Source organism: Agelaius phoeniceus, chromosome 2 (genome assembly GCF_051311805.1).
Source record: "Agelaius phoeniceus isolate bAgePho1 chromosome 2, bAgePho1.hap1, whole genome shotgun sequence".
Lineage (NCBI taxonomy): Eukaryota > Metazoa > Chordata > Aves > Passeriformes > Icteridae > Agelaius > Agelaius phoeniceus.
Window position 1 is genome coordinate 22,080,368 of NC_135266.1, and position 20,298 is coordinate 22,100,665.

Here is a 20,298-nt window from a genome sequence, read left to right on the forward strand (position 1 = left end):
AAGATAATATAGGGCCTTGAAGGTGAAAATGAAAACTTTAATTTGTAACTGCACTAAGTAATCTATATACCTTCATTATAAATAATAAAGAGTTAATAGTGTGCAGTAGCCCATTTGTCCTTATGGCTTTCTCAAGCATTTTTTAGGGAGTGTAGATGAAGTGTGAGGAAATAGTCTATAAGTTAATGATGTGTATACTGAAATAGTAAAGGCATTTGCTTCTTTGAGGCTAAACATTCTGTCTCATGAGGATTGGTAGATGATGTGACAGACCTAACATTACAGCAAAAACTCTTCAAATATTTAAGATGCTACATGTCTAAATTTAAAGCCTCATGAAGATAGTCGAAACAAGAATTAGCTACAAATTTGCACTTTGGCATTTCTCTCAAAGTAAAGAAGTTTTCTTTAGGAACACTGATGACAGACTTTCATCTTCTATCCTAGTATTGCATTAACTAGTAATTCTAAAGTGTTTGGACAATTTTTTACTGTCCCTTTCTCCTTTCAATTGATTTTTTTTCCCCTGTCATCTTAGCAATCTTAGTTGAAGAGCAAGTATGCTTGAAGGATGATTGTTGACTTTGAGTAGGCTGGTGGAAGACTGTTTCAATATCTTCATATTTACAGGTCCTCTTTATAGCTGATATTGTAAGTTACAGCCTTAATTTTCTTAAAGGTGATTAATATTTAGTGCAGTAACTTTCTTGTTTCTCTGATTTTGTTTAAATAATACAGTGCTAATTAATGGTGAATAAAATGTTCTGTTTGTAGAATACTTAGAAAAGGCCTTCAGTGTAGTTTTTCTCAGAAACTTTGAAATGAGTCTATTATTTTCTAGAACAATTCAGTCTCACCAGCTTTCACACCATTTTTAAAAATCTGCCAATTGAGTCCTTAGCTTCTCTGTCTGAGTTGAGTATGTGATCTGGCTTTGTGTAAAGTGATTACTAGTAAGAGCTTCAGGCTCAATGTCAGTCCAAGGATGAAGAAATCCATCACAGAATGCTGTATTTTAATAAAAGGATTTCGGTTACTTGGCAATATAAAGACATAATAATGCATGTGACATGCTGTGGTGTATTGCTTTAGGATCAAACTGAACATTGGAATAATAGCAGCATTGAGAAGAAAGGAAAAATAGGATGTTTGATTTGAGCATCGTTTTTTCTTCTATTGATTTCTATATTTAGCATAGTGTATGGCATGTCAGGCCCTGGTTATAAAGACCTGTAAAAGAAAGTACTTGGATTCCTGGTCTTGCATGTTAGGAATCAAGCAGCATGTGATGCATAAACTTGCACAGAGTTGGATGGATCCTAAGAAGATCCTCTATGAGATGCAGATGTTGGGGTTTGTGTTAAAAGCTTCTTTGCAGACCCACAAAAGAGCTGAGAGAGGTGACAGCAGGTGGGGGATCCCAAGTCAGGGCAGCACAGAGGCCCAAAGGTAGATAGAAGCTCAGATTAAGAACTCAAAGGGAGGGACAGCCTGTTCAGGCCCTCCCAGGGCTGTCCCAGAAGTGCTATCAAGGTAAATCAATGCTGGACCAACCCTTTTGGACTGAGGAAAGATTCAGCCTAGGGTGTCACACTAAGTATGGAGTGCAGAGGAAGAGAATTTGGGGTTTGATCAGGATTTATTACAGGGAAATAGAGAGATAAGAGGATAAAAAGCATTGGATGTGTAAATAGGTGACGCATTCATTTGTCTGGCCATGCACAGCTCCTTACGAGTGTAGTGTGTCCTCTGTTAGCAAATTCCACTTCTAACACTTCCTGGCTGAAGGGCCTCTGTGTGTGTGGCCAGCAGCCAGACCCAGGCAGAAGCCCATGTGTTCATGGTGCCAACATCTGGAGTGAGCAGGGATCTGGGTGCTGGCAACTAGGCAAAATGAGGTGCCAGCCCACAGCGGCCAGGCTGAAGTGCAATCTTGTGAGCACTAGAGAAGAGGCAGCTGAATGACCCTGTGGGTACTTGGGAGTGCTAGTATAACTGCATTGATCTGTGTGTCTAGCCTTATGTAAAATTATTTATTTATTTATTTATTTATTTATGTGTTTTGTGGTGCCTGCTGGGAGATATGTGCTCAGCCTTGCTACTGTTTGGGCTGGGAGCAGGGAGCTGTGGCTGCCTCCCTTTTATCAGGCAATTAGAGGAGGCTCTATCCCCAAACAGCAGTAACCCATTCCCTAGCATCACATATTTCTCTCTATAAAGGGAGATTGGATAACCTGGTCATGTTCCAGGCAGGTATCATGATCCTTCTGTTTCAGTCTCCTAATGAACTGCCTCCTTTCTAAACATCTCTCACAGCCATTTGAGCTGCACTGCATAGCAGAAAATATGCAAAATATACATGGAACTGTGCCCCTATTCTGTTTGCCCTTCCCCTCCCCATACTATCCAAAGGTGGGGGATGTTTTCTCAGTTGAGGTAGTCACCATAAAAGTCTATTTTAATTTCTAACTTTATGCTTTTTATGTATTTGTGAAAATAAGTTTGTGAATACTTCTTTATTCTTCACTTAGAATTTCTCTTATTACTGTGTCTTCCTTCTTGCTTCAAGAGGAAGAAAAGGAATAGATTGTTTAGGCAGAATCTGGATTTTCTGTTTACAGAGCAATAAATGTTCTGAAATGAACTGCAGTTGTGTACGTTGTAAAATTGCTTTTGTTTGATGGGTTAATAAATCTTAGTCAAAGGTCTAAATGACTAGAGATATTAAAAGCTTGTGTTGTCTGACAAACCCAAACAAGCCAACCATCTTTTTGCATTTCTTTATAAATACAGCAAAGGGATCAGTATTATTTAGATTGACCATGGCTCTCATTTTATTTGCAAAGTCTTTGTCTATGGGTCTTCCACATTTTTTATGGCTTGGAAGGAGAGATTCTTATTAATTAAGATCAGCCTACCTGAACTGTGTTCCTTTTCTTCAAGGAAGGTAGTCAGGAAGGCAGCCAAAGCAGAGAGAAAACTTTTTTAGTTGATAGGGAAAGTAGAAAAACATGAAGAGAACCTAGACTGGAAGCCTGCAGCACTACCACTGCAAAGCACAAGAACATCTGGTTAGGAAAAACGTTTTGAGTGTCATGAGAACATCTTTGCTGTTCATCAAGCTGTAAGATACTGGGTATCTATGTGAACTAGCTCAAAAGGGTAATTGTCACTTGATTTTGTAAGATTTCTTTCTTGTTACTTTTTGTAATAAAGTTAAATATGACCTAGTTGAGCATAGAATAAGTGTTTCTAGACAGAGTAATTGTTTCTTTTCAGTTTTATTCCATCATCTTGATATCCAGGAGAACTACCTGTTAAATTCCTAGTTTTGTTTCACTGAGGAGGCTGTTCTCTATGGCTTTAAAAGTATTGAAGTGGGTTTTTTTTCTGCAGATGCAGGGTCAATGGAGAAAAAAGAATTTTTAGGGTCTTTTCTCACACTGTTTTGCTTTCTAAGACTAGAACTTACAAACATTTGAAGACTATGAAACAGTTATTTTTAGCCACACCCCCAAGATCTGCAGGCCCAGAACATAGATCCCAGAGTCAGCCTTTATGTGTGGATGAGATTTTCAGTCCTCAATCTTTAGACATATTTGCTATTTGATTTATCAATTTTTTCCATTCAATGATGAATCTTACCTATAAGCTTGCTAGAGACAGCTGGAGTCAATTAGCAAAGACTTGAAATAAAATAGAAATAGAATATAATAGATCACTACAACTTCTTAAAGTAGAAAAAAAATCACCTGCACCATTTTCTGTGTGCTGAATCACAAAGTTTAAGATTCACTTTTGCTTGTTCATCTGACAGGCAGCCTGTCGTATTTTATATTTTTTAATGGTCACAGCATATTTTACCTGGTAGCCAGAACATATAATTCAGTGGACTGTATGGCAGTGATACTTTTTCACCTTGACACACCTACTGCAGTCTGGTTTCCCTAGGGAATCTTTATATAATGTCTGGATGCTGAAGCTTCCAAGTTCCAAGCTTCCAGTAAAATGCTGCTTGTAGCACTCAGTTGCTTGTCAGTTTATCCAGATTCTTGTCAATAGCTCGGCATCTCTTTCTGAACTGATTGTATTACTGTATTTGAGGTACTTTCTTTCAGGTCATGTGTTGTGATGGTTAGAGCAATGTAAAATCACTCTTTCCAGTATGCCATGGTAATTTAACTAATATATAAATACACATAATTTGTTTTTAAATAGAAGAAAAGCAGAATGGACTGTGTTTACACAGAGAAAACTCAGATTTTTTTTTCCAAACGAGTGTGTCTTATAAGCACATTAACTCTCATTAAGGTGCTTCTCTGTAATTTGACTGCAGGCATTTGCAGAGAAGGCAATTTGTCTTTGATTTAACTATGAAGAAATGTTTATAACAGTATTGGGGTGACTGAGACACTTCCTAATGGAGTGCTTTATATTCTCATCATAAGTTTTCTAATGGTCACTTAGCATTAAGTTTTGTCTGTATTTTTTGTACATTTTTCATTCAGACCTTTAAATTTACAAGTTCCATTACAGTGCCATCTGTCTCTGCAATGAATCTAGCTGCACCCTTTTGAACAGGAAAGAAAACCCAATTGATTTATTTCCTGTGGTCAGAAAAAAAGGTAATTACACCAATGTCTGGTGGACACTGAGTTGGCCGTGAGCCAGCAATGTGCCATTGCAGCAAAGGTGGCTGATGGGGAGTCTTGCCAGCAGATTGAGGGAATTGATCCTGCCCCTCTACTCAGCACTGGTAAGACCACACCAGGAAAACACTGGGAGCAGTTCTGCACTTCCCAGTACAAGAGACATTGAGCTGCTGGAGGGAGTCCTGCAAAGGGACACCAAGATAATTAAGGGATTTCAGCATATCGCATTTGAGGAAAGGCGAAGTGTGCTTGGAGAATAGAAGGCTCAGGGAAATATTAATGCAAGTAAATACCTGAAGGGAGAATGGAAAAGGGCAGGCACTCTTTAGTGGTCAGAGTGAATGGACACAAAGTGAAAGACAGGAGGTTCCCTCTGAGCATCAGGAAACACTTTTTCCCCATAAGGTTGACTGAGCACTGTTGCAGATTACCCAGAGAGGTGGCCGAGTCTCGTTCCTTGGAGATACTCAAACACTGTCTAGATCTTGTCCTGGGCTGTAGGTGTCCTTGCTTGACCAGGAGGTTGGCCCAATCTTCAGAGGTTGCTTCCAATCTCGGTCATGGAATCACAGAATCACAGAATATTCTGAGTTGGAAGGGATCCACAAGGAACATGAGTCTACCTCCTAAGTGAATGGCCCATACAGGGATCAAACCCACAACCTTAGCATTATACCACCACACTATAACCAGCCATTCTGGAATCATGTGACTCTGAGCCCATACAATACTTATGTATCATTTGCACATTTTCTGTGTATATATGTATATTATGTGGGGTCCATTAAAAAGCAATAATTAGTTAATAATTGCATAGCAAAATAATGTGGCAACAAGCTTTAGAGTAACAATTCAAAAAGTTTCAGAGACATGGACACAGCTTAAATGGGAAATTAGCCACCCTCTTCCCTTTTCTAAAGACTCACTCAAACTATTGAAGGTCAGCAAATGCAGGATACTTCAGAACAGCGGATTCATTAAGTGATTCTTACTTTTATAAAGTTATGATTGTGTTGGATGAGCAAGTAGTTTTCACTTAAGCATATGGCCTGATGAAGTGTTTTGAGGACTTTGCCCATGAGAGGTTGTTTTACAGGCAAATATGTGGTAGTTTTCCTTTTGAATTAGTCTGCCATCTGTCAGCTTTATACCCTATTGAATCTGAACATTATTTGTGGTTGAAATATACAGGATGGGAGGGGGTTTTAGATAAAAAATTATATTAAGAAAAGCTAATGAGAACTCAGGTACTGATAATCTTGTTTCTTTGAAGAACTGAGTACCCAAAAGAAGTTAGGGCAGAAATTGTGTGACAAGCATAGTAACAAGTTGCTAATACCATGGCTAATATTCCCAAAATAGTGTTCTGTTAAGCCAGTGTCATGGCTCTGTTAGTTACTGATCTAACATATCTCTTAAACTCAATAAGCCTTATGCCACAGAGAGGGAGACTGTCTGTAGGGAGACCATATACACCATGTATTTATCCATATGCATACATACACAGAGTTAAATAAACATGCTTTTCTATTTTTGTTCATTGTTTACTCTTATGCATTCATTTATATGCACACCTTATTCCTTTCATGGAAAATGACCTGTTACTCTTCCTGTAAGCACACCTGAGTCAAAAATAAGAACTGAGAGCCCTTGGTTGAAGTGACTGTTAGCATTCTCTTATCTGGTAGAGCTGGTCTAATAGAAAAATAGGGACAGCTTGATAACTGTGTCTCATCAATGCATTTTAAAATGCATGTGGTATATAAAATAGCTAGATCATATTAGGGGAAGTTAAACAGAAGCATATTGAAATATTTTGAGATTAAGACTTAACTTTCTACATGTGAATTCATTTTTTAAGAGTATATTAATTTTCTTATTTACATAAATATTTGGGCTTGGAGTTTACAATAGAAAGAAATTTTCTAGAGGAGCAGCCTGTTGTAATGGTTGATTCACTTAAAACTGTTTGATATTCACTGAATTTACTTCTCTGCATTTTTCATAGATCAAAATACCTAGGTAACTATTGCTTCCCTAAAATAAACAAAGGAAGCTGATAAAAAAACAAGCTAGGGATTAATGTGAAAAACACAACTGTTCTACTGGAATCTTAAAAAAATAATGATGACTTTTTTTTTAATCTTTCCTCTTAATACATAGTTCTTATTAAAAATTTTGATTTTACCAATAATAATTTTATTGATCTTGTAGAACTTGAGTGTACTTACAGTTTATCCCTCATTCAAGGTTAGGAGAATGTGTCCATTGAATTAATTATTTCTCAGATTTAAGATCTGGTTACTGATGTAATGAGGCATTTCATTTCAGATGTGATATTTTTAGATTGCTGTTGCAAAATAAATTATGGAATTATGACATTCTTTACCATAACCCAATGGCCACAGGTGGGCTACTGTTGAAGGAGCACATTCATAAACACTGGCACAGCTGTTTTGTGGGTTTACATGTACAATCAGCTTTACAATCATGCCAGGTATAAGATGGGTTGAAGAGATGAGCCTGTATGATTCAGATCCTGCCCAACAGGAACATTTATATTCCTCTTAACTTTAGGAGTTAATATTTTTTCAAACTTAGTTTTGTACATTCTTCTACACTTTCCTCTGAAAATCTATATGGAGAAGAGAGAATTGCCATTTTTAATGTGGTTTGGGTTTGGTTTTTTTTCTGTAGTTGAAATACATAGAAAATACTTATTCGAATTTTGTTAGTGTTTTGTTTGTTTTCTTTAAAGGTGGTAGTTTCTGACTTCGTGCTTGGAGCTTTATGCTAATAATCTTAAATATTTTCTACAATAACTTTCAGCTTTGAATTTTGAAAGAAAGGCTCTTTTCTTCCTGATCAGGAAGAGTTAAAGTGTAATGCAGCTATATCTCACCAAGTCACTCCAGATTGGTGACACTCCTTTGTACAGTTCAGTGAGAAGCTTGTACTGAATAGAAAAAAAAGGACCTTTTGCATGGCGTTTTTGCACTCCCAATAAAAACCTGTTTAAAGGTGGAACACAAGAAAAAAACCATTAAAAGGTTAATGCCTTTTCTGACCCTTTCTCTCTTTATTGAAGAAATTAAGAAATGACCTTATGTCTGAAGCTTATGTAGGCTGTTATTAACACTTCCATGAAAATTATACAATCATTAAATAATGTTGAGATCAAATTCATGTAAGTTTCACTATGCAAGCTGATCTTTCTGTGTGAGAAAATAACACTGGTCAAGGAGGCACTATAGAACAAAAACAAACTATTGCCAAAATAGATTTTAGAAAAATTACCTTGCTCCATGAGAATCAAGCGCCTTCTGCAGCACCTACTGAGGCAGTTGTAGGCAACTGATGGGGTCCAGTTACGCAAAACAAGCAGGAAGGGTACCTGCTCTGGCAGCCTGCACCTGTGGGTTTGTCCACATTCCCTGTGGCAAAAAGTTCACTGCTTTTATTCAGGAAATACTTTTGGTGCCTACTTCCAGTTTCAGTTCAAGACTTAGAATCTGGATGCATCAAAACTTCCTCCTTTGGGTGTACCTGGCTTGTATTTGTCATGTGTTTGCTCACAAAATGGGCCCAGCCTCTTGTCCAAGATGCAGAGTGATCGTGTGTTAGGCAACAGACAGAAGGTGGAACACAAGAAACTCCTAGATTCTTGGAAAATCATTTCCACCATAGGGCAGGTTTCACCATATGATTTCACCATATGGGAACAGGTATCCAGGAGGTATGAGGAATCTGCATACTTGAAAATGCTCAGAAGTCACCTGGCCAAGGACCTGAGCAGCCTACTTTGGCTGGACATGTGTTGAATAGGGTGTTTCCAAATGGCCTTCAGGCACTCACTCAGCGTATTTTGTCCTACCAGTTCTGAGCTCTGCATGCAAGGTGCATTCCTTGAATGTGTTGTGTATTACATGTCAAGGAAGTCAGTGGGTGTGATAAAGATAGTTCTCTGTGGAAGGGAAGGCAGCACAAATTAACTGTTTCATTGTACAGAATTACTTTTTAGGCCAGTTTTAGAGATAAGTGACATAAAACTCCAGCATGTTATTCAATATGAGTAGCCTCAGTAGAGAACATCTTGAGTATTTGCCTTGTGTTCTCCATAAAGGAACAATACCCTTCTATGGCTAATCCAAGCTGCAGTTGATTGAGTTAGATTTCTGCTGCTGGGATAATTGGACACTGTTTCAGAAACGCCTGAGAATTTCTTGAGGCCTTTAACACAAGTTACCATACAAAGTTCCCAGTGTGCTGTCCTCTAAACACACAGTGCTCTGTGAAAAGAGTGCTCCAGCCATCTGGAATGATCAGAGTAACCCTGCATGTAAATGTGACCTTCTCCCTGCCTCACAGAGCCTCTGTGTCTGGGCCTGACTGTCACTCACAGAAACACTTTCTTTCATTTGATCAAGTCTTGAAAACAAGCAAGAAATATGAAATTTCTCTTCCTTCTTCTCCATCCAAACTATTTTATTCCTTCTGGCCTTCCTTGAGATAATGTTCCATGAACTGATTTGTGAGAGAGGAACTGCTGGTCTGGTCTGAAATGTAAAGTGGCATTTATGTGAGAGCTAGAAACCCAGAGTGATCTAATTATGTGCAGATGTAACACATTTTTTTTTCCTTTTTTCCTTTTTGAAATTATGCTAATGATTTTTTATTTTGTATGTTTTATGGTAAATAATTTGATTCTTATAATGGTCTGCAACGTACTCTTAGTAGTGAGTTAATAAAAATCTGAATTAAAAAGCATATGTGCATGTAATTTCCAAACACTTCTTAATATGAATCATTGACTCATAAAGAATGGTGGCTGTAGTTAGTATTCTGAATATTCTGGTGCTTAATTACGTTGATTTTTAGTTTCCAGTTTATTCATTTGTTATAGCATTTAAAAACATCTTGGCTTACTCCTCATTTTCCTTAATGGAACCAAGTTGTGAGGCTGTAAGCTGCTTTACTTTCTTAACAGCATATTTATTATGATTCTGTTATCCCTGGCTGGTCAAATTGGCACATCCTTAAAATAAAATGAAATGTAATTTATTATTGTATTCACTACTGGAATTTTTCCCAACTATTTATGGAAGGAGTGCAAGTCCAAATATTAGGAGAGAAACATTCAGTACATTATTTCATTATTGTTTTTTTCTTAATTCATCAGAGAATTAACACCGTAGGAGACCAAGACTGCAAATATTGCAGCTGCTTAAAATGGAATAATTCAATAATGTTTAAGTAACTCTGATGGTAAATGGGCCACCCAGAAATATATTTACCTCTTGTTCCCAGGTATCTGGACAGTGAAAACATAAAAAAAAAGAAAATATAAGTTGAGCTAAAAAATTGCCCAGCATCTGTGTTATGATGTTAAAATTGTTGTTTCCTCTCTCTTTTTGTGAGTTTCCACCTTCTCCCGTAAATGATAAACAGCCCATTCTGAGCATCTCAATATTTTGTATAGGATATGGATGGATCTGTGCTGTATTCTGAATTATATTATGGTTCTTAAAAATTTCTGGGTCACTCACATGACTAACACAGTCGGTTAGTACTGGAATTATTTTGAAAATCTAAAAAAAAAATTGAGCAAGAAAAAATTACAGAAGTTGTTGAACAAACCACAAACCATTATTGCAGTAGTAATACTTTTCAGACTGTTAAGTTACTTCTTAGATGCTATTTAGTTTTGAATTTTAACCATGTTGAATGGGCTATTTTTTCACAAAAAAAAATAGTAAAAACATTTCTGGCAATGAACAGTCAGCAAATTATCTGTAGAAATAGAAGGCCGGAGCACCTCTTGGTTTACAGAAATCACCTGTCATTCTGATAGCCATGTGATCTGGCTGTACTTGGTGAGTTTCTTCCTGCAGCCTGTCTTGGGGCTTTTTTTACAGATACAATGAAATTTAAATTAGGCCTTAAACATTTATACAAGACATTATTGTGCATATATACATAAATTAATGTATACGGGTACCACATATTTCTACTGTGCAAATTTTCCAAATCACCCATCATGCTTTTGACCAGTTGATTAGATTAGGAAGGAGAAAAACATCAATTAAAAATGAAGAAGTTACAGAGTATGAGATGTAATCCATAAGAAGCCCAAAACATAATATGTCACATTCTGTTACCAAATGTTTCTGTGTCATTTGTGGACAAGTGATGAAAACTTTATTTTCATTCTTTCCTTATAGAACAATAGATGGTAGTGTTAAACTTGCAGATGAATTCTGTATGTATAAGTCATGGCATCTTTAGTCTCATCCTTCAGTCTGTTTTAGAGCTGATATAGTAGTGTCATATGTGGTCAAGGATACTTGTTAGATAAGCAATCCCTATGCAAATATATTTTATTCACAGGTCTTCCTAAATCTTAATTTTAAAACTTATTTTAATCTTTTATCCTTCCAGCCTTCTTGGTTATCACTAACTGCAGTAACACTTATAGATATCCCTGTTAGTCACATAATTATTCCATACAGGCTTTTGCAGTATATAGGGTAGAGAGGGCCTGCTGTACATACCAATAGCCTAACTAACACTCTTTTCTTATATTCTTGTATTTAATGTAGGAGGATGAGGTAATGAGGTGCTGCAGTAATATTACTTCTTCCTTTGGTTATGTGATTAATTTTTTTTCTAGATTCATAGAGTGAAATATAAATTAATATACTTTGCTATACTTTTTTAAGCATTTAGTTCATTCCAAAGTGAGAACTGTCCTATATTAGTATGACCTTTTGAGAGATCTCATAGGAGTAGTATTGATCAATGACACAAGTTTTAGAAATAATGCACAGAAGCAGCCAGAATCTCAGCTGAAGTCTGTATAAATCTCATCTGTCTCTCAGTTGGAATGATGCTGATGTTGCAATACTTATGCAAAATGGAAAAGAACTTGGCTGCTTTCATATCTCTAAATTTAGTGTGTGGGTGGTCCAGGACAGTGAAGAGTTTATAACATCTCTGTGTATTAATAAATCCATTTCGTGTGTGAACCTCTGTAAACCTTTTGTCATCCATTAAAAATGTGACTGTGCTGTTGACAATAAGTTTCAGTAAAAAGAAAGACTTAAGGAAGACCTTATATATACAAGAAATAAGTACATTTATTTCCTGTAACATGCAAGACTGTAATTATGGGTCATTTGCCTGGTTTCTTTGGTAATTAAGAGTTTTAATTGTTCCAGGGAATTAGTTAAGCTTTTCGTTATGCATGTTGCCTTCCATAATCATTGGCTCCTCTCATACAGTAAGTATAGTGACATCATGGAAGCCAGTTAGGCTTTCAAGGCAGAGCAGTGAAGTACATTATTTTGTATGAGCTGGATCAGAAAAGGTTTCTGAAAGGCCTTGATAATGCTCTTCTGTGCAACATTTAAGCTTATTCTTCAAAAAGCAAAGCCTTTCAGAGTTTGATTTGTTGTCCTTAGAGTGCTTAAGGTCACGAACTAAGTTATTGTTAAGAAAAAAACCTATAGGCAGAGTCATTGCTATTCTAATAGCAATTGTATGAAGCTTTCCAGGATGAGCTGGTTACATATTTGTAGTTAGTAATAGTGATAATGATCAACTTTTGAATGTATCACATTGTTCAAACAGGAATGTAGTGACTGTATGAAGGAAATGAGCACAAAAGACATTGGTGTGATTCCTTTGGCAAAAAGGAATCACACCAAAAAATTATTAATTAGGTTTTACTTTATTACATGCAAAGTAGAAAGCACCTTTTACTTTTCACTTCACAAACTCCAAGTTGTTGCTGATATGTTGAAAGGCAAGAATCAATATTTTAAAAAGAAAGGAAATTAGGAGAGGGTTCTTTCATTTTTCTCCTTCCACAGTCCCATATATACCATAGATAGGTGTATATAGGGCAGACATTTGATACATCTTGCAAAATTTTTTTCTTTGAATGTATTAAAGCTTTTGCAAGTTGCAACTTGGTTTCCTTAGAGCAAAGCCAGAGCAAACACTGTGCATCCTTTATGTTCTGCAGTGAAATAGTTTTGTGTTTCAGAACCTAAAAGGTGCAGTATGATGTTATATGTTCATAGAATCATAGAATATTCTGAGTTTGAAAGGACTCACAAGGATCATCAAAGTTCATCTCCTGGCCCTGCACAGGACAGGCTCAGGAATCATACCATGTGCCTGAGAGCATTGATTACTAGATGTGAGGAAAATTGCCCTAACCATCCCAACATCTGTTTTCAATTACTAAAATTACTTGTCGCAGTGATTTTGGCATTAGTAATAGTAGCAGTGCTAATATTGATAATAAATTCGGTATGAATTGGAGAAGTGTTAGAAACCATGTGTTGGTATTGGTCAGAATTTTTCAGGTCCTTGGATGCCAAAAGTTGCTTTGGGTTATCCATGCCCAGAAATCCACACTAAATTTGCAGGTCATGGACAGAAAGAGGCAGGAAGAGATGCTTCATTATATAAATTCTGGGATAATCTCCAGAAACATTATCTTTCATTATATAAAATTTCACATCATATGATTTTTATATGTTTATCTTATTTGTTTATTATTCAATATTCCAACATTAAATTACAAAATCCACATAAATAATGTGTGATTGTTTTTAAAAATTTTAGCTTTGCTTCCAAACTGCAATCTGGAATGATTGTGACTATTGTAAGGCATGGAAGTTCTACCTGACTAAACGCTTTCTTTTCTAAATGTAACTTTCCGATATAATTGCTTGTTTTCTTTCTCATTGTTGAATTGGAAGAATTAAGTAAATAGAGTATGACTTCAACAGCACTCTTCTGATTAGTGTCTATCTCCACTCATTTGAAGTTCTATGGTTGACCTAGGTAGTTTAGTGGTCCCCATACCTTCTGTGTGTAGGAAATGCCATACCTGTGAGTGAAAGCACTGCTTTTGCCATTTTGCAGGTTTTAAAGTTGGTGTGGAAAAGTTAAATTGCCTGCTTATTTAGGCACTTGCTTAATTTTGCTTTAAGCTTGTGATTAAACACGTCCCTATTAAAGCACTTAGGAACATCTGGATAACCACTTTCTGGGATTTAAGTAAGTGTATTGATGTTTTTTGAATTGAAATTAATTAAAGGTTAATTACCATGCAGATGTTCAAACTGAGAGGTTTGCTCTTCTTCCAATTAGGGGTGTCTAAGACAAGAATGAAATTTCGTTTTCCTACTAAGTTTCAGTCAAGATCATTCTCTCTTTTAAAACAAGCTTTTAGAAGTTCATAGTAACATTATAATCAGTTTTTTCTCCTCACCTTCTTGTTTTTCAGTGTCTTGTGTTTGAAGATTCACCACAGGGAGTCAAAGGAGCCCGGGCAGCAGGAATGCAAGTGGTTATGATTCCAGATGAAAATTTAGGTCCAGATTTTAAAAAGGAGGCAACACTGGTGCTGAAGTCCATGGAAGATTTCAAGCCAGAACTGTTTGGTTTACCAGCATATGATTGATGCCTAATGCCTATGAACATGTGCTTGGCTGGAGATGAATTTAAAGCTAAATGAAATTTTTTTTCAGTTTCATGAAATTGTTTTCATCTTCTACTTTCTTCCTCAAGACTAGAGCCCAAAAATCCTGTTAACATTCAGTCTTTTACACATTACCTTTGATAAATTGTCTGGAATGTTTATGATTTGTCCTTTTGATAAACGCAATATTAAAGCAGCATCTTTCTGTTAAGTGAATCCAGCCTTGTTCTATTCACATCATAATGATTTCTGAGAATATTATGGAACTATTTAGACAATTTATTGTAACTGCATTGGAAGCTTCTTGTTCTGTTAACACTTGAATTACTTACTGTTTACATCTTAATCAGAAACCTGTTCTGGATTGCCTTTTATCCCATTAAAACATTTTTAACACCATTATTGCTATCACTATGTTTATTCTTTTCCTCATGCCATTGATGCCTTGGAGTGGCTACCTAGAACAGAGGCTAGACAAAGTTAAGAGAATAAAGTGGGTATTTATTAAAGGCCTTCAATAGATAAACCTTGGGCAGTCAAAAGCCTGACAGAGGCTACACCCAAGATGGACAATGGTCACCGGTTTTTCAGACAGATATAAGTTTGGTCTATTTGCATATCAGAGGTTAATTGTCCAATTCCAGCTTCAGGTAATGAAGTCATATTCCCCCAGCTAACTCTCCCCCTCCCCGCCCTACTCACTTTTGTTTATACTTTCTGGGGCCTCTGGCTGTCGGGTGTCATTGGGTTCCAGGCCCAGAGGAATCGTTTTGTCTGACCACACTGTGAAGACAGTAGTTAACACTTTATATGAAGTTTAGAGTTATGCACTAATGCAGCGCAGGGATTTGAAAAGTGTAAAGGCTAAAATCTTAAAGCATCACCATTCTTGCCCATCTATTCCACTTGTATTGTGTTGCCTTTTTTCTTTTTCTTTCCCCACTTCTTTGCAACAGGGATTCTGTTGCACATTCTGTGTTTTTTTGTTTTCTTCTTAGAGATTGAATGAGATGACTTCCAGACATCCCTCAAAACCTCCATTATTCTGTAATTCTGTCATTATCTTTTCTGATATTTTGATCACCTGCTAGGAGATAACAAGTTTATATGATCTTAGAATTGAGCAAAAATGCTTTGCATCTTGTTTCTTTCATTTCCTTATATCCTTCTTATAGTCCATGTATCATGTGACCTTCTGTTTCATTCTTGTGAAATAAGTGTATCTCTGTGCTTCAATTCTGATAAAGTTATGGCCCTAACTCCTTTATGCTAATAGCTTTCAGTAGGCTGTCCTTAGTTTCCATTCTTTCCTTGTCCTTGAGTCCTTCTTTTTCACCAATTTCTCTACAGAGTTTTACTATATATTTTTAAAATGCAGGAATTGCAGATTTGGTTTAGATAAATACTTAAAATGTCTTTTTCTGGCTACCATAGTTTCCATTAAAAGTTTATGTTGTCAGCTGTCCTTCTTACTTCTGTCTCTTTCTGGTATCTTGTCAATACAAGGGTAAGGGCCTCTTTATAAAATGCTAGATACATAGACAGGTTTTGGTGGAGTCCACAATTTCATGTATGACATGATGGAAGCAATGTCTTTTACCTTGTCTAAAGAAAGCTGTAGTATTCATGTACCTTTATGACAGTTTTATAAAATTAATTATTGTATTCAACACTTAAATCCCTCATTTCTAATGAGTATCCATGAGTTACTTCACAGTCTTGGTAAAATACCAAACTCCATAAAGAGAAGAGGCCTAAAATATGTCAAATCTGATAATTTGCATGTATTATGAGAAGGCTGCTCTGATCTTGGGTTTTTTTAATATTATATGTTTATATATGATCTTCCTCCCAAAACTATTTTCTAGGCATTTCTGATGTTTAACTGTTTTAGCTTTAAGGGTGTTTTGTCAGGAACAGAAATTAATGAGTTATGGACTCTTTAGTATTCATGGTGATTTTCTTCCTTCTGTATTTATAAAAACCTCAAAATTTTATGTCTTTTATGTAAACTGTTATTATTTTCTTTTATAGTTGTCTGTTTATACCTCAGGAAATTAAGGACATTTTATTCTATATGGTCAGTCAGGTATGACCTAGATTATACCAGCATCTTTTTATACATACAGTATAATTCTTTGCAGTTAAATGCTTTCCATTCTAAGGATCTGGAGGCATTTTTTCAAAAAAGAGTAAATATTAATTTAGTGTAAGTGTTCTCCATATTATGTCATTTCTTTTGGCCATGGATATTGCAGTCATAACTGTTTGTGTAGTGACAACAACCTGTCCCATCCAACTTGAACTCCATTTCTGATCTTCCCAGACAAGATAACAGAACTATTGCTGTACTATTCCTCCTTTGACTTATGTTACACAGCATAATGTTTTACTGTAGAGTAATAATTCTGAGCTTTCAAGTGTAAAACAGGTGCCTGTTGGGATCCCCTTCATTAATAATTACTGAATTCCAACAAGGAAGTTACTATGTAGAAGAAGCTTTAATAAGCTGTAATTAGTAACTTTTTCAAAGTTTTGCATATATTTAATTTAACTGGTGAGTTTTGCAAAAAAATAAAGTGAGACGTCTCATTTATACTTTACTTTGAAGGAATTGCCATTGAAGTAATGAATTTTGGTTTTAAAGATGTAGATGCAATAAATATATCACTGACAAAATCAAAATTATTTCATCTAAACCACCATGGCAAGATCAGCATAGTTCTAATGTAAAAGCCTTATCTTTATGAAAATTACTAATCAGAAAAATACTGCTCCTTAACTCATCAGTAAATCATATTGTATACAATTATTTTTCCATTTATTTAGTATCCCACCTGACAGTTGTCAGTGAAATTGTGGCCCTAAACTGAAGTCTGTGAACCTGAGCCATATGCCATAACCTTCCCATCATTCTGGTGAAATTTCTTCTCCATAATTTTCAGCTTGTTGTTTACCAACTTCCTGGTCCTGTGCTGAACCATTTAACTGTTACTAAAGTAATTTTGACTGTTATTGTTAGCTTTTCTCTTGACTGAATGAAAAATCAAAACAGCACACGAAATTAAATCCTTCTTCTACAGTATCCCTAAAAATCCTGTCCTCTCCATTACATGGGAGGGAGATATTCATGTCAGCAGTAGATGACTGTAGCCTGCCTGATTAACCATGTACCAAGTATCAACATATGTTTGTATATATTTCTTTACCCAGTTTTTGGTTGGATTTGTGGCTCTGTAGCTCGATCATCTCAACAACATCTGTTCAGAAAATAAAAAAAGGGAAAAAGGATTAAAAACTTGGATCCCCTCCCTTCCTTCCATCTGCTGCTTTCCAGATGAAGTCCTGTTCTGACTGAACTGAAAAAAATCCATACCAGATCCTGGCTACAGATCATGAGAACATGTGAGCAATCAGGACATTTGAATGCTCCATCTGTGTTTTTATGAAGAGAACTGTTAAAAACTAATCCAAAAAGTCTATCCTCTAAATCAGCTAGCAGACTTCAATCCCAGTAAATAATTAACACATGCTTAATTAATTTTTATTAAGCAAAGAATAAGCACCAGCTTAATTTTAAGGATACATTTAATTTTATTTGGCTTAATATAGAACATGTGCTTCAGGCATATCCTGAGAAGGACTCCAGCCTCCAGAAAATAAATGTGAAAATTCGTGACCAAGTTTTTGCCATTGGAAAATAGGATCAGTGCAGCAAGATGGAGCTAAATTCAGTCATGAAAATAATTTTAAAAAGAAAAAAAAATAAAAAAGACAATTTTGTGATTTACAAACTATTGTACTGAAACTTAAACTCCTTTCTACCTCACAAGTGACTTAGGATTTACATTTTACTGGAACTTTAACAGGATTAATTTTGGTAGAATTTCCAGGTTGAAAAGATCTACATAAATGGGGTTTCATTGAATATATTAAAATAAAAATTCATTGCCTTGGAACAGGATTAATTTTAAAATGCAGTCTGACTTCTATGAAGCTTGGCATTTGCCTTCTACAAATAAAGATCAGAAAAAGCTCAGATATTCATTCCTCATTTGGATTGGGTATCTTTCTAAAGAATGTTATACTTAAACCAAAGAAACCTCTGCCCAGAATCAATCATGTTGCATATATTCCAAAAAATGTCTTCAGTAGAATCCAAATTAGAAAAAAAAAATATAAGAAAACTCATAAGAAGAAAAAATGCAATTATTTTCTACAACTTTAAAATTCATATTTGTCTTTAACAAATAAAGAATGAAGCTTGAAATTTGTGTTTTCTTGCTAGCTCTAGATACTGGTTATCCATACAGAAATCTGTTGTTTGTTTTTTTTTTTTTTTTTTAATCTAGATAAATTTAGACACACAAAAACACTAGCCAGGCAATAAATTCCACAATTCCATGGGCCATTTCAAAAATTTGTTACTATTTTTTTTAATATTAGAATAATTTTAAACAACAAAAATACAGCAACTCCTTTTTTCCCAATTAATTTGTTTCCATACATTTGTTCCTAGTTTAACCAATTTCTATCTTTGCCGAATTTACTGGCACTAAGAAAGTAGGACTGCTTTTTTTTGTAAAACTAATGGAAATAAATGGAAATAGTGGAATGGAGGAAAAGAAGTTCTCTGAGAACACTCCTCTGCCCCAAGGGAAACATGACTCTCATCAACACTTTATGTTAATTTTCCCTATGGCCAATAAGTCTAAGTTGTGGGTCTAATTACCATATTACAGTGAAGGACAGAAGAAGGGCAAGGATCAAACTAAACCCCTTCCGGAACTTCAAGAGCCAAGGAAGCCAATTCCAGCAGGAGGGCTCACTGCACGTGCCAGTGGCTGTGTTTACACCAGGTAGCTCAGTGTAAAAAAAAATATGTATATACTAGAGGGCAGGGGGCAGCATGAGAAAGTTTTTTGGTCTCTTCTGCTCTTCAGCCCTTTGATTTATGGGCTCTAAGCCATCATATTCAGAATGTTCGGTGCTGGCTCACTCTGGTGTTTAAAACAAGCTTCCACAGAAAGAGAGAGCACTCCAGCTATCACTTCTCTCTTTATGGCTCTTTCCCCAGAATATCTCCAATATGAAACTGGAGTATGAAATAAAACATTAACAGGATCATTGTTAATATCCAAAGTTCCTGTGATTCAGAAAGTAGCAGAAAGGGCATTATTTAGTGGAGAGAACCAGAATGGTAGAAGAAGGGAGCTGGAGACCAGGACTTGACCCATGGTATAAACCATCTAGGACCTAGCACTCCAATGAAATGAAAGAAGAGAAACGGTAAAGCCTTCCACTTGTCCTTAGCAAAACTGTAAAAACAGTAACTATGACAGGAAAATGTTTTGTGTTAATGGAAAGAAAACTCATCTCAAAAACAAATGCAAAGGCACTCTGTTATGAAACTCAGGTTTCTACAGATAAGAGTCAGCCCCTATGGCAACTAGAGCAATTTGCCCATAGGAGGGGATATTGATTTTGACTGCATTTCATCCATGCTATCATGGTTACTTGAGTAAAGTCTGTTATGGTGGTCTTACTGACTACTCTTTTTACAGACAACTTTTCTGCATTTAGAGAACTTTGGAAGCTGGATAACCAAGGTTAATAAAGTTTTCTGTAAATTTGACAATGCAGTTCCTGCTGTCTCATCTCGATGTCTTGCTAGTAATTTAATTAATTACTTCTACCTACATACCTAGAGTTTGGGCAATGTGTCTAATAGTAACAGTATGCAATCCAAATCACTGTATGGCTGCAGCTATAACTGCTATCTTTCTTACACTCCAATATGATAAAATAAAAAACATTAGGAATTTCAAACTAGAGGTTCTTTGCCCAGATAACCATATTACTTTTTGTGAAAAGGAAGTGTTTGCTAGGAGATTACACAGACCTACAACTGATAGAAAAATATGCTTGCCACCAGCTCCTCACAAAATAATGCAGCTCGTTTGAGGAAGAATGCAAATATGGTATTTCTACAAAATAGTTTTACTTCCAATTACTTTATCCAAAGGTAGTGTAGGTAGAAACATGTAGGGAAAGAGGAAGACTCACACAGATCAATCATTCTGAGCCTCAGATTCTCTGCCTGAGACCATGATATGAGAGTCATTCTAGCTGTTAACCAAACAAATTCAG

At 35.9% G+C, this 20,298-nt stretch overlaps 1 protein-coding gene across 2 annotated transcripts in view; it reads left to right on the plus strand.

The window, feature by feature from the left end:
• PUDP (pseudouridine 5'-phosphatase) overlaps window positions 1-14,547 on the plus strand; it is a 61,829-nt gene extending 47,282 nt beyond the window's left edge. For both annotated transcript variants that reach the window (XM_054651724.2, XM_077173301.1), the window contains exon 4: window positions 13,954-14,547. In XM_054651724.2, the coding sequence (XP_054507699.2) occupies window positions 13,954-14,130 (177 nt within the window). In that variant the 3' untranslated portion in view covers window positions 14,131-14,547. The remainder of the gene's footprint in view (window positions 1-13,953) is intronic.
• Window positions 14,548-20,298: the final 5,751 nt, after the last annotated feature.